At 45.2% G+C, this 13,867-nt stretch overlaps 1 protein-coding gene across 1 annotated transcript in view; it reads left to right on the top strand.

Moving 5' to 3' along the window:
* SPOCK1 (SPARC (osteonectin), cwcv and kazal like domains proteoglycan 1) overlaps positions 1–6,671 on the top strand; it is a 333,797-nt gene extending 327,126 nt beyond the window's left edge. Inside the window, exons 10-11 of the mRNA XM_064458363.1 lie at positions 828–965; positions 1,986–6,671. Coding sequence (XP_064314433.1) covers positions 828–965; positions 1,986–2,176 — 329 coding nt within the window. The 3' untranslated portion in view covers positions 2,177–6,671. The remainder of the gene's footprint in view (positions 1–827; positions 966–1,985) is intronic.
* Positions 6,672–13,867: the final 7,196 nt, after the last annotated feature.

Below are 13,867 nucleotides of genomic sequence, written 5' to 3' on the forward strand. Positions count from 1 at the left end.
AGCAATTGGCAAAGAAGGGAAAATGACTGCACTGACCCTCCCCTGGGAATAAAGCTAACTCAGCTCAAAGGACAAGAGGGCTTTTCATATTGAAGTGCATTTGCTGTATCTGCTGAAAAGTGGGAACAATAAAACGGGTTTCTCCAGAGAGCTTCCCTATCTGCAGAAGGCAGAATGAACCACACTCTTCAAGGCTGAACTATATTGGGTTTATTGTGAGACAAATCTTAGGCTTCAACACCAAAGACTTCTTGACTTCAAATCCTGTTGTCCCTCTCTGTAAAGCTTGTGCAGTACTTCTCCTTTTATACATGGGAACCCTCAGTAAGTCAGAAGTTGTGCTTGAGATCAGTATGAATAGCAAGCAGATGGCAGATACCTTCCAGGGATAATTACAGTGTTGTGGGAAGACTTACATGATAAACACTGAAGGCACACAAATGGAAGGGAAATGCAGAATTAATGAAGTTGGAGTAATAATCCAGTCGGGAAGAAAAGTTTAAAACCAGGAATTAAATCTGAAAGGGGGTCTGTGGGAGTATTAATCATTCAGGGACAGACTGAACCTACCTCTAGTGCCCTGTGCCATCGCCCTCCATGTGCTGTATATGCACAAACATTTATGCACTGTGCAGTGACCAGGGTGGCCGAAAATAGTTAATCACACAGAATTTCTGCTCCCTTTTAAGAACTAGATAATCACATGTATTTTCTTGCCAAAGTTGTAAAGATCTTCCTGTAAATAAGTGACAAATTCGTGATACTGTATATACCTGCTTGCTCCTGCAGAAGCTTGCATTAATGATTATACCTTATATTTTATTCAGGTGCTTTCATCCCACGGTGCAATGAAGAAGGTTATTACAAAGCCACTCAGTGCCATGGCAGCACAGGGCAGTGCTGGTGTGTTGATAAGTACGGGAATGAGATAGCTGGCTCAAGAAAGCAAGGGACAGTTAGTTGTGGTGAGTAACGATACGCTTTCCTCAGACAACAACGGAATTAACCCTGTTGTAAGCCCTGCCATGGCGGTACGATGGAGTATGATACCAAAGTGACAACAGGGAAACATGAGTACCAGTGTTCAAAGTGCTCCTGTACTTTCCTATTCAGACTACAAATGGAGCCCTTAGATACGTATAGCTGGACTGGGTGGGGGTGCAGCAGAAGTTAACAGGCAATAACATTTTTGCTCCCAGCCTGGAAGATGTAGTAGCTGCAATTAGAATTAAGGCTATGGGATTGCTGTGCGTGGTTATTAAATATATTGTTCTGTATACTCTGGAACGCATATTTACTGGGACTTCATGAATAATGGCTTTTCAGACAAAGGAAGGCCTAAATATGTAAAATTTCATAAATTAACAGCCAAGCTCAATAAAATTGCTGACAGGACAATATTATGTAGGTACGTGAAATCACCAATTAGCTGTTACACCGAGGCAAGCAAGATTTCAGCCGTATTCCTTCAGAGTGCTTCAGCGATGTTTCTGGATGCAGCTTTTTTCTTTGAGAAGGACCAAGAAAAGCAGAGACCTAGAAGGTCTGAGATGCCCAGAATCACATCACAGATCTTAGTCTCAATAGCTACATTTGCAGAGTGTGGTTTACGCACTGAAATAAAATCAATTTGTGGAATATTTTTAGCCTGGTTTAGAGAGTTGTGGTGGGATGAAAGTATTTACAAAGGGGTAATGATTTTCTGGCCTACATGCATGTGAACTGAGACTCTCCAGGCGAGTCTCTAGGAGGAGGGCGAAGCGTAGTTTATGCAAGTAAATTTTTCAGAGTAAATTGGGGTGTGTGTGTATATATATATCCCAGTCAAGATGAAAATTGAACTGCAGATGTTGTTTCATGGATAGCTGAACCAATGAATTTGAAAAGTACCATTGCAAATGATAGTGGCTTGAATGAGAAGGGTAGTGATGAACGAGGATTTGGTGTCATGTGAGGGAATGACCTTTCCTGCTCACCTGTTTCAGAAGAAGAGCAAGAAACCTCAGGGGATTTTGGCAGTGGTGGATCTGTTGTGTTGCTGGATGATTTGGAAGAGGAACCTGAAACAGCAAAAAAAGACAAAGAAGGGAAACTGAAGATTCACGTAAGAGCAGCTAATGAAGATGATGAAGATGAAGATGATGATAAGGATGATGAAATTGGTTATATATGGTAGTGCCCATCATAGTGAGGACTCACATTTTGCACAATATTGCAAGTCACATCATATCTCTGCAATTGTATCTGAGAGTACCTGGCACAAATATTCCCTCTCTACTGAGTTTAATTTTGTATAGTCTATTTAATTTGGTAGGCAACTTTTTTTTCCTGCAAGGACTGTTTGGAAAACAGCTTTTGTTCAGTTGGTTTGGGGGATTTTTGTTCTATCCACAGGGGCAATGAGTTTTGTTTCAAAAACATTTCATGTGTTAATCCTCACTTGCACAGCTTATGAAATATATCCTGTGAAAGAACTGCAGAAGGGGCTCAACAAACCAATACAAGGCTTAGAAGCCCTTCTTGTGTTAGAGCATTTGTGTCATAAATTGTTACCTGGATCATATCAGAAACAGTTACTTTTCTTTCATGAAGATGGAAAAGTACGTGCCTCATTTTCTACTCCATATCTGTTACATTCCAGTAAGGAGTAAGTCTCTTTGGACGGAGACTTCTGGCTGCCCAGCACCAGGGGTTTGATCCAGAAAGAAACCCACTGGCGGGATTTGCTTTTCCTTACATTCTCTGAGAATGGGTCCAACAGGCTTAGACCAGCCCACACTGAAAGCAAAGCTCCCACCAGAGCAAAGATCAGCTCACTGACACTGGTTATTTGGTTAAGGAACACGGCCTTGATCTTAAGAGATGCTGGGAACCTGCAGCTACCATGTACCAAGCCCTACAGGCAGGGAACAGAGTCCATCTGCCTTTCAAAGTGTTTAAGGAAAGAATGTTTTGTGAATTTGTAGCATCAAAACCCCCTCCATAGCTGTTCCTCAGCTTCTGTCTGAACTCATTTGCACTGAGAGTTGCACTAACATGACGCAGGCAGCCTCTGCCTCCTGCTCACACATTGTGGAGCTGCCTGTTCTTCATTTAGCAATCCTTCATTCCCAAGTTATAAAGCTGTCAAAGACACTAACCATCAAAAGTAATAAGCTGTCATTCCTTTAATTTAAATAGATAATATTTATTTGGCCTGTTTAAAAAAGCAACTTTAGGTGGTCATGTTTCAAAAGCAGAACCCCTTTGCTCAGTGTGACACGCTGCACACTCATAAATCACACACGTAAAAGAGAACAGTATTAAAATACAATCTGTGAGTCCCTCCGCATCGCCCATAGCCTCATAGCTCTTCAGTTGTATCGCAGCATATTGACATGAAATTCTTTGCTATGTCCTTTCCCATTGCAGTTCTCTGATGCAGTAATGTACTGTGGTGACCTTTTATTATTTTTGCTGTTTTCAGAAACAGTAAGCGGTTCCTTAAGCCCACGCTTGCATTAGGATGCAGATACAAGTATTTTAGCAGCACCTGTGATTTGCCTGTGAGTTATTTTGCAGAATGAAAAATGTGCTTATTACACAGAAAACTCATTAGTCTAATTATTTGTCCTCTGAGTTAGTGCTGGATGTAGAGGTGGCGGCAGTATGGAGTTAAAACATGGCTAGTTACCTATTCACGCAAAAGTAGGCAAATACCGTGCGGGCTGGCAGAATGTTTTAAGGACACTGGCCCAAGGGCTGTGGTCCTCAGCCCTCTCCAAAGTCAGTGCCCACTGCAGAGGCTGGCAGGGCTTTGCAGCCCCTCTCCCTCTCTGTAGGACCTCTGCTTTCAGAAACGATCAGAAGAGCAATAGAGAAGAGGAACTCCTTTCAGAGAACACGTGTTGCAGGGGCTCAGTTGTTTTCTCCTCTTTCATTGCCTGTCTATCTAGATCAATGACCTGAGACCACAGAGCAAGCCTGCATAATTGTTTTTAATGCAGAAGGGGGTGTAAAATCGTGAAGAATTTGTTGTGTGTTGGTCACACCCTCGCATCCTCCCAAAAATCTGCCATCACAGGCATTTGCAAAAGGCCCGCAATCCTCCCTGTCGCAAATCCCTTTGGTTTTCCTATAGCTTTTGGAAATTTATTTAAAAAATCATTGTCCATGAGCTGCACAGCACACGCGCACTCTCGCTGCCTTTCATAGGAAATGACACTAACTTGCAAAAGGAACAGATACAACCAGCATTTTTGTTTCCTTAAACAGTATGATTTTGTGAGAAGCAATCAACCACCATCAGTAGCTGGTTTCCCTCTCATATTTTATTAATTAAACCCATACTCTCTGGGTCTAGCGCTGCTGTCCTGTGCCAGACCTGCCTAAGGCACAGCGTTGCCTTTTCACGCTGACATAAATCTGAGCTCCACGATCAGTAGAGTTATTCTCCTCCTGCCTGGACTCAGTCTCCACACACAGCTAGGGTTTGGAGGTTTTTTTGTTTTGGCTTTTGTTTGTTTTGTTTTGCAGTTCCATGTCTGCACCAGCTTATCTTGGAACTATGCATTACTTCAAAAGCCACACAGTAAATCCCTTCCCCTGCCCAGCACCTCACCAGGGTAAAGCCTGCCTAACCAAGCCCTTGCAGGCAACTCCAGGGTCCAAAGTTGCAGCCTTTCTAAATCACATGCAAACATGGAAGATGGCTAAATAAGCCTTTGAATGTTGACATCCTTCAGTTTACATGTGCAGACATGCCACTGCCATCCATTTCTCACCACTGGTGAGCCTCTCCTAGCTGCAATCTCTCACATGCAACTACTCCAAATCAGAGGTGGCAGTTTTATGTCTTTATTTTAGACTATGAAGCACTTACTGTCGCTCAGACTGATCAGCACAAACATGCTGTGGATCCCAGTCACATGGCTCTGTGCCCAGCACAGCCAGGCATGAGGGCAGATGCCCTGGCTGGTTTGGCTGACCTCTGGTAGCACATTTCCCAGCACACAGAAACACACACACCACCACCCCCATGTCCCATTTTAAGCCCACTGGCCCGGATTCAGGAAGGCACCCCAGCCTGGCAATTGTTCAGTCACCTGCCTCAGTTGTCAAATGTTCTTCTGAATCAGGGCCAGCATTGGGGCGGGGGGGGTGGGGGGGAGCCATTTGATTGACTGGGTCAGTTGGGTGCGACTATAAAAGAGTTTAGCGAGAGCAGCGGCAGGCCACGAGGTGCCGCAGCCAGCCAGAACCGGGCAGACGGGCTGCCGTGCTTGGACGGGCAGCTCAGGCTTGGACAGGCAGCTCAGGCTTGGACGGGCAGCTCAGTCTACGGATCGCTTTAAGAGCAAGTGCCCAACTAGTACAAAATGATTTAGCAAAGCTCTTCTGTGATCCGCTGGCATCCTCCGGTGGCTGGGGGATCTGCAGCCTATGTATACATGTGTGTATAGCTGTGTGTCTGTGTATACACATTTATACACATATATGTGCGTGCACACGTGTGTGCGGGTGTCCAATTTGGGAAGATGCCCGTTTTATTGCTTCAAAAGAAACCAGCAATTCTACCAAGAACCAGTGCTCTTCCAGATCAAGCCCCTTCCATTCATCATGCTTTGTAAAGGATTTAATTTGCTTTCAGCTTAATTTAATTACTTACTTTTTCTTTTTTCTTCCTTTTCTATTATTTTTTTTTTTCCTTTTCTATTCTTTTTTTTGCAAAGCAGGACTTCCCATCTGCATCAAGCCATCTTCAGTGTGAAAAAATGGCATCAGAGTTGTCCCATTCTTATAGAGACACAAACCAATTTCTAATCTCATTTTCTTTTCTTATTAGAGACTATGAAATACTGTTGGGTGTTGCTTTATGTTTCAAGGTGTCCTTTTCACTACTGTGGTTAAATCAAAAGCTCCTTGAGTTCAGATTTCAGCACGGTTCGGTTGTTGGGTCATTACTGGCCTTTGCTGTGAACACAAAGAATCCTTTTCTTTTTCGTCACCTTTTTTTTAAGCTATTCTGTACTATTATTTGAAACCATTTGAAGTGTTTATTTAATATTTATTCTACAGTTTATATTGAAAATGTAAAGTTTATATTTAAAACAACACTGTTTGTTAGTGAATGCTTCTCTTTGCCTCTCCAGCCTAGTCTGTTAGTCTCTGGCATGGGAATATTTTGATATTAGAAGTTTTGTAGCATTTTTCCCCTCAAGCAGCAAATGACATAGATCTAAGGTCACCACTTGATACGGACCACCAGATCGTTCAAGCTTAGCTTCCTACATTTGTTGGCTTTTATTGCAGTCCCTTCTGTATGCCATTCAAGTTCCTTTAATACATAGACTGCTTTGTACAGTTACTACACATCAAAAAGCCCTTTCTACAGTAGGTGGGTTTTGGTCTTTTTATACTTTTCTCAATGCTGTTGATGTCCGTTACTGTTTAAATGTGTAGATCTTTAAGAAGAGATCCAAATATTACGTGTTTCAGTTTGATGTCCCTACTGTAGATGGATGTAGACTGTCATAGTAAGTAGATTTGCATAGTAGATTCTGAATGCTTTTTCCATAAGGAGTTAAGTGGAATGTGAGCATTTTGCTATCTTTGGTTAACTGTAAATGCTTAACTGTAGTCTGAAATAGTTGCATTTTTGTCTGTCTCAATAAATTTTAATTTGTCTGCGACTCCTTATTGCCTGTCCTGAATTTTATTAAATTTGGGGGATCAAAAATACTGCAGTACATTGAGCCAGCATTTAATCATGCATGGGAACGGATGGTCTTTTATATTTGGTTTATACCTTATACCTCTGTTCAATGTCAGCTGTAATCTGTGAAGTTAATGTAAGGTCTCTAGAAAGCTATATTTTAAAAGCAGAAGTGAAACCAACCTGAAAATAATAACTGTTCCAAAATCAGAACTTTTCAAATTACATTAAAATTTATTTTTAAGGAACTAGTAGGGGTGGGGGGGAACCTTTCATTTTTATTCCCGCCCCAGTTTGCAAATTGTGAAGTTTTTCTGTCTCTTCTGAAGGTATCCAGGGCAATTCTGTAAACACAGCCACATGCTACAGTGGCCATTATCTACAGTATAAATTAAGGCAAAATTATATTGAATACAGTTGGTGGGAAGCCATCCTCACTCAGAAACACCTGGGTTTGTGTCTCTATTATTAAATTAGAGCTCCTCTTTAATATTACTAACTAATTTAAACAGCCAGCATTAGTACAATGCTAATTACAGATTTTAAAACGTTATTTCGTCGCCTTTCCTCTGTATGGGCAATATTAAAGCACCACATGAAAGCAGGAAACCTATTTTCAAACATTTGTACAATTATCCTCACATCAGGTAATACATTTATAACATACCTGTCCATACACCATTGGCTGAGTTGTGTCATCTAGGGTCAGAACCTGCCTTAACTTTCTGTTAAATTGACCGTTTATTAGCTTGTTAGTTTATTTTTACTGTGGGTACCACACATCACTTCCAGTATGTTGCCTTACCTGACCCCGCAAACAAATGGGTTTTCCCTTTCCAAAACCACTCTGAGACTCTTGGAATGGTTTGATTTTCCATGATTCAGCTGCACCAAATGTCAGGTACGGGGGCGCTGAGGGCGGGAAGGGAAGCAAACCAAAGCCAAAGTACAAGGAGTGTCTAAGTTGCAAATGGGATTTTAGTTGTCAGGAAGGGTTAATGCTTGGAATTTATTTTTTTTTTTAGTATCCCTTCTAGATTCAAAATTGCCAGCATCTTGCAAGCTTTGCATTACACACACACACGAAATCACACACACCCCAGACCCCTTTTCTATATACAGATGTGCGTGTGCGTGTGTGTGTGTAGATCATAGAATGTCCTGAGCTGGAAGGGCCCCGCAAGGACCATCAAGTCCAACCCCTGTCCCTGCACAGGATGCCCCAAATGCACACCGTGTCTGTGAGGGCCTTGTCCAAGTGCTTCTGGAATATCACCAGGCTGGTGCCGTGATGCCTCTCCCTGGGGAGCCTGTTCCAGGGCTCCACCACCCTCTGGGGGAAGAACCTTTTCCTAACGCCCAGCCTCACTCTCCCCTGGCACATCTCCCTGCCGTTCCCTCGGGCCCTGGCGTTGGTCACCAGAGAGCAGAGACCAGCCCTGCCCCTCCTCCTCCCCTCGTGAGGAAGCTGCAGAGCCCACGAGGGCTGCCCTCGGCCTCCTCTGCTCCAGGCTGAACACACCAAGGGACTTCAGCCGCTCCTCCTACAGTTTCCCCTCTAAACCCTTCACCAACTTCGTGGCCCTTCTCTGGACTCTTTGTAGTAGCTTTATACCCTTAATGTCCTGCGGCGCCCAACCCTGCCCGCAGCCCTCGAGGTGAGGCCACCCCAGCGCGGGGCAGAGCGGGACAATCCCCTCCCTCGCCCGGCTGCGATGCGGGGCTCGGTGCCCCCCAGGGCACGGCTGCCCCTCGGGGCTGCCAGGGCACGCTGTTGGCTCACGTTCAGCTTGCCATCGACCAGATCATCATAATGTGTGTGTGTGTATATCTATATATACACACACAGAGTATTTATGTCTATGTATATATATACACACACGTACTGTCATGATCACCTGCCCTGAGAAGGGTTGGTCAAGGACAAAAAGTGCCAGAGTATTTGGGGGGAGCGAGAGAGAGCTCACAATGTCCATGGGGACACATGAACCCCCAGTTAGCCCAGCCGGCCACATCGCTGCCACCTCTGAGGAGCTGCTATGCAGAAAACTGGCAGGTCCCTCCCATTACCACCCTCCTGCTTCGGTCACTGCTGTCTTTAGAATCTCCTGGTTTGGGGATATCCACTTCTGGGGATTCCTTCCATGCCTCATATAAGGTTGAGCTGGTGGTTTATCACCCATACTTTGCTAATCTCTTCTGTAAGAACTTGCACTGGGCTAAATGCTGTGAACGGGTACTTTGGTTTCATACATTAAAATAATTGTAGCAGATTATTATGTCCTACCTGTCATGCCCTGATAAGCTGCACTGATTTATATTTAGCTTTCCCATGATTCTGTCCTCCATTTTGGATGTGGATCTTGGATGAATTCATTAACTCCCTGCCAGGGGATACAGCCTTTGCTTCCCCAGTGATACTGAAGAGTGTCTGTGGCTGAAAAGTTGCTCCAGCAATGGTAAAAGGTCGTCTTGGGCTTAAGATAAAACGATCAGCAGGGATGGCTCTTACCTGGAGGTCAGTGAAGTCCATCCTCACCCAAACAGTGTACCTTTCACCCTCCGTAACGTCTGCCAGACGGGGCAGTACTGCACTGCAGGGGTGCTGATACCTCTGCGTGGGAAGGGGGCACACAAAGTTACACAATTAACCATTTACAAATAAACAGGCTTTTTCCCCGATTTTCCAATATATAAATGTTTTCCTTATCTTACTGTTTTGCTAATGACTATGCTGTTCTTGGTCTGCATGTGAGATGCATGTATACACTTACACATCTACAAACACATACACAGAGTCTTATTTTCTCTCTCACAAAATTTTCTGGTGAGATCCACACCAGCTATAAAACAGTAGCATTACAGCCTTCACTGACGCTTAATTTAATTTTTCTTTAAGTACTGACAGTCAAAGGGTGAGATACTAAAAAGAAAAATCATGTCACAACAGCTTTGCATACCGTACAGCGTTTTGAATAGATTAAAAAAAGGCAGAGAGCTATTAATAAGCTTTTGACTTTCTGCAAACTCCCATCTTTGAAACTAGACCATCTTTTTGCGAGGTGGGGAGGCAGAGTGAAGAGCAGGCTTTATGCGGACTTGGGAAAAAAGAGAAGAAAATGGTGAAACAAATAGATTTCGGTAGGCTGTGACTGAGAAGGGCAGACCCACTGAGCATGGGCAGAGAGTCCTACCCGCTGCTTTCAGGACAGAGCCTACCTTTCTTCAGTGGAAAATTCCCACTGACTTGAGCCATTCAGGATCAGCCCATTGCGACCCACAAACTGCAGAGGCAGGTTCCTGCTACCAGCTGGGTTGGTCCTGTCCCCTGTGAGCAATACCTAGTAACTGCTTGAAATGAATCCCTGAAAACTAGGATTTAAAAAAACACAGCACATACAATGGCACTCCAGGAGGGAGGGAAGAGCAAAGCCAGAGGCAAATTCAGATTTTGCCAGCACTATATCAGCCCAGTAATGAGGCAGAGGTATGTAAAAAGCTCTAATGTGTGCATTCAGTGGCTATGAAGCCACCCTCCCAGCTGTAGATGTGCAAGAAACACTTCTGCTGACTACAGATTTAGAAAGAATTACAGTGTCTGGCAGCTACTGGTCTCAAGTATCAACTTCTTTCACTTATCACTATAAACTCCTGCAATTCCATGCTAAAGGGTTGGGCAGAAAAACAGTTTGTAAAAAAAACTTAAAATGCAGGGTCTTTGCCAGGTAGTAACTGCCTTTTCTCATCTATAGTTACTCAGTAAAAATCATTGCTGGAGCATGACTCTACTTCCATTCCCAGCCAATGCATTTGCAATCTGGCCTATAAACATGGGAAAATCGACCCCAGAGCATATTGTTAGAGGAAAGGTCCAGAAGCACACTGGTTCATGCTTTGAAAACATATTACCTCTGAAATTATTTGCGGGTTTTGAAACACTTGCAGGTTTTGACACTGATTTTTCTATGTTGAATATCACAGAATCCCAGACTGGTGGGGGTTAGCAGGGACCTCTGGAGATCACCCCGTCCCACCCCTGCTGGAGCAGGCACCCCCAGAGCAGGGGCACAGGGCCGCGTCCAGGCGGGGGGTGAATGTCTCCAGGGAAGGGATCCCACAGCCTCCCTGGGCAGCCTGTGCCCCTGCTCTGGCACCCGCACAGCAAAGGGGTTTGTCCTCATGTTCAGGGGGAACTTCCCGTGTTCCAGCTTGTGCCCGTTGCCCCTTGGCCTGGTGTTGGGCACCACTGAAAAGAGCCTAGTCCCATCATCTTGACACCCACCGTTTAGGTATTTATAGGTATTGATGAGATCCCCCTCAGCCTTCTCTTCTCCAGGCTGAACAAACCCAGGTCTCTCAGCCTTTCCTCACAAGGGAGATGCTCCAGCCCCTGATCACCTTGGCAGCTCTCTGCTGGACTTGCTCGAGCAGTTCCCTGTCCTTCTTAAACTGGAGGGCCCAAAACTGGACACAGCACTCCAGATGGGGCCTCACTGGGGTAGAGCAGAGGGGGAGGATAACCCCCCTCGCCCTGCTGGCCTCACTCCTTTCCATGCACCCCAGGGCACCGCTGGCCCCCTTGGCCCCAAGGGCCCGGTGCTGGCTCAGGGTCACCTCGCTGCCCCCCAGCACCCCCAGGGCCTCTCAGCAGAGCCGCTCTCCAGCGGGTGCCCCCCAGCCTGTGCTGGTGCGGGGGGTTGTTCCTCCCCAGGGGCAGGACCCTGCACTGGCTCTTGCTGAATTCCATGCGGTTCCCCTGGGCCCAGCTCTCCAGCCTGACCAGGTCTCGCTCAATGGCAGCACGGCCTGCTGGTGTATCAGCCCCTCCTCCCAGCGTGGTGTCATCACCGAACTTGCTGAGGGGATGCTCTGTCCCATCATCCAGGTCATTGATGAATATGTTGACCAGGCCTGGACCCAGCACAGACCCCTGGGGAACACCACTAGTGACAGGCTCCATCCAGACTCTGCCCCATTGATCACAACCCTCTGAGTTCTGTTGTTGAGGCAGTTCTCTGTCCACCTCGCTCTCCACTCACCCAGCCCACACTTCCTTAGTTCCTCCACACAAATCCAGTTAATGCCAATATATTCATGTCAGAGTCTGTATGAGTAGGAGCGTACAGACACAGCTTTGCTCCATCACAGATGATGCATCAATTTATCACAACTGGTGAGGAACTGACCTAATAACTACTAGCCTAAAGTAAAATTAAATAAAACTGAGATTGTAGCAAGATGTAGGTTTTCACAGATTAATGTAGGCTACTGAAATACTTTGGGTTACAAGGGGCTATTACAGAAGATCAATATTGCCATTGCTTTTAGTACAAGTCACGTAAGAGTCCGACACCTACAATGAGCGTCGGTGGTTGTTGGTGATGCTAATGCTGCAGCTCACCTCTACTCCTACTGCAATAGCTACTGCTATAGTGAGAGGAGATGGGGTGCAAATAAATACATTGCTAAACTCCTCCCTTGTCATGTACCATGTCAGCCAGCTTTGAAAGGTGGGCACTATTCAGTTACACAGAAGGAAATATCATAGATTTATTTTGGCAAGCAAGAGAGCACAATTTGGCTCAGCTGGCTCTAGTGGTAGAGACAAACATCAGGCTGGTTCTGAAGCTACCCAGAATAACTCTGATATCCTCTCAGAGGAGGGCTGTCATCCTGGCTGGTCTCAAGCCCAGTTTCCATCCTCAGCTGAAATGATTCTCTCCAAACCGATTCTTCTGTAGGGTTTGGGTTTTTTTCTTTTTTCTTTTTTTTTTTTTTTGTTGAATTTTGTCCCCAAGCCTATGAGTTAATTAAGTTTTAACAATGAGCTGTATCACTGTAGAACAGGATATCTGGTTGCTCATCTGTTTTACATAATTGATTAATTAATAACCTTGCTAATTGAGTCTCATGAAATCCTCTGTCAAACTGGAGCAAGGCCATGTCCCAAACCATTGCTTGTAGGGTTACATTAAAATCAGGACGTTTTGGCTGCTCCATCTCCCCCAGGCTCTGTGGTGCAAGTCGCAGCACAGCATTAACTTAATGGGGCTCCTGGGCTGCTGTAGAGTTGCATGGTTTGGTGGGTTGACCTTGTTTTCACCTGTATCCCAAAATTTCAAAACTTCTCCCCCTCTTTTCCTTCTACACCCCTAGCAGCAGCTCCTTGCGTTCGTGAACTCCAGGGCTGCCTCTGTCTTGCTCTACACCATCAGTCACCACTTACATTGTACAGAGTGGTACATCCCCACAGCCAGTTTCAGTTAGCGACATTTTCTACCATTTGTGGCCAAGCGTGAGCACCAGCATGGCTATAAAATAAAGTGACAAAGCAACCCTCCCCCTGCTACCTGAAAACTGCACCGTGAGCTCTTCTTAAAGGCATTGTGTTCGACACAATGTGACCTACATCTTTTCTCAGGAGCAATCACAGCTGAAATAAGGCATAACATGATGGATTCTGAGCTATTAAATGGAAGAGGACTATCCATGGAAATAACCACTGACAATAGTTTGCATTTCAATCTAATTTCTTTTCTTCTTATTACCCCTAGACATGGAGCACAATGTATTTCTAGTACATGGTATCATCTGCAAGCCAGCAGCAAGGTGGAGGGGTGCAAGCTTTGCTTTAAACCCTGCTCCTGAGGGTGCTTTCCAAACAACCTTCGGTCAGGGTAAGCAGCAAATATTTTCCTTAAAATCTGTCCACTAAGGAAATGTTTTCTCATCCTAACCCACTTGCATCTATCTGGACATAAACCCACAGCAACTTCATCAAACGCTCAGGGATTCAGTGCACGCACGGAGGGCGGGTGAGCAGGGACCTTCCTGCTGTGCTCTGGGCAAAGACGTCCTTAGACAAAGCAACCATCTTTTGAAACAGCAAACGAAGGTCTAAGCATCACCCCTCACCTTCACTTTCAGAAGTCACGAGTCACCCAGGAGGCCAGTGTACAAATCCACCAGCCCATCCCAAATTTCTTCCCGCACTGCTTGGTCTGTCCTCAGTACCGATCTCTGGCTGCTTTATAACCTCTGCAGCAGTGGCTGAGCCTCATCCCTAATTCAGGCTGCAGTCCTGCTTGTGCTGAGGGGTCTTGGCATGGGCTGGTCTTGATGAGAATGTAATCCCTAGGATCTGGAAAGGATTTAGGACCTGGAAGCAAAGAG

The sequence above is a fragment of the Phalacrocorax carbo genome, chromosome 8 (genome assembly GCF_963921805.1).
Source record: "Phalacrocorax carbo chromosome 8, bPhaCar2.1, whole genome shotgun sequence".
Taxonomy (NCBI): Eukaryota; Metazoa; Chordata; class Aves; order Suliformes; family Phalacrocoracidae; genus Phalacrocorax; species Phalacrocorax carbo.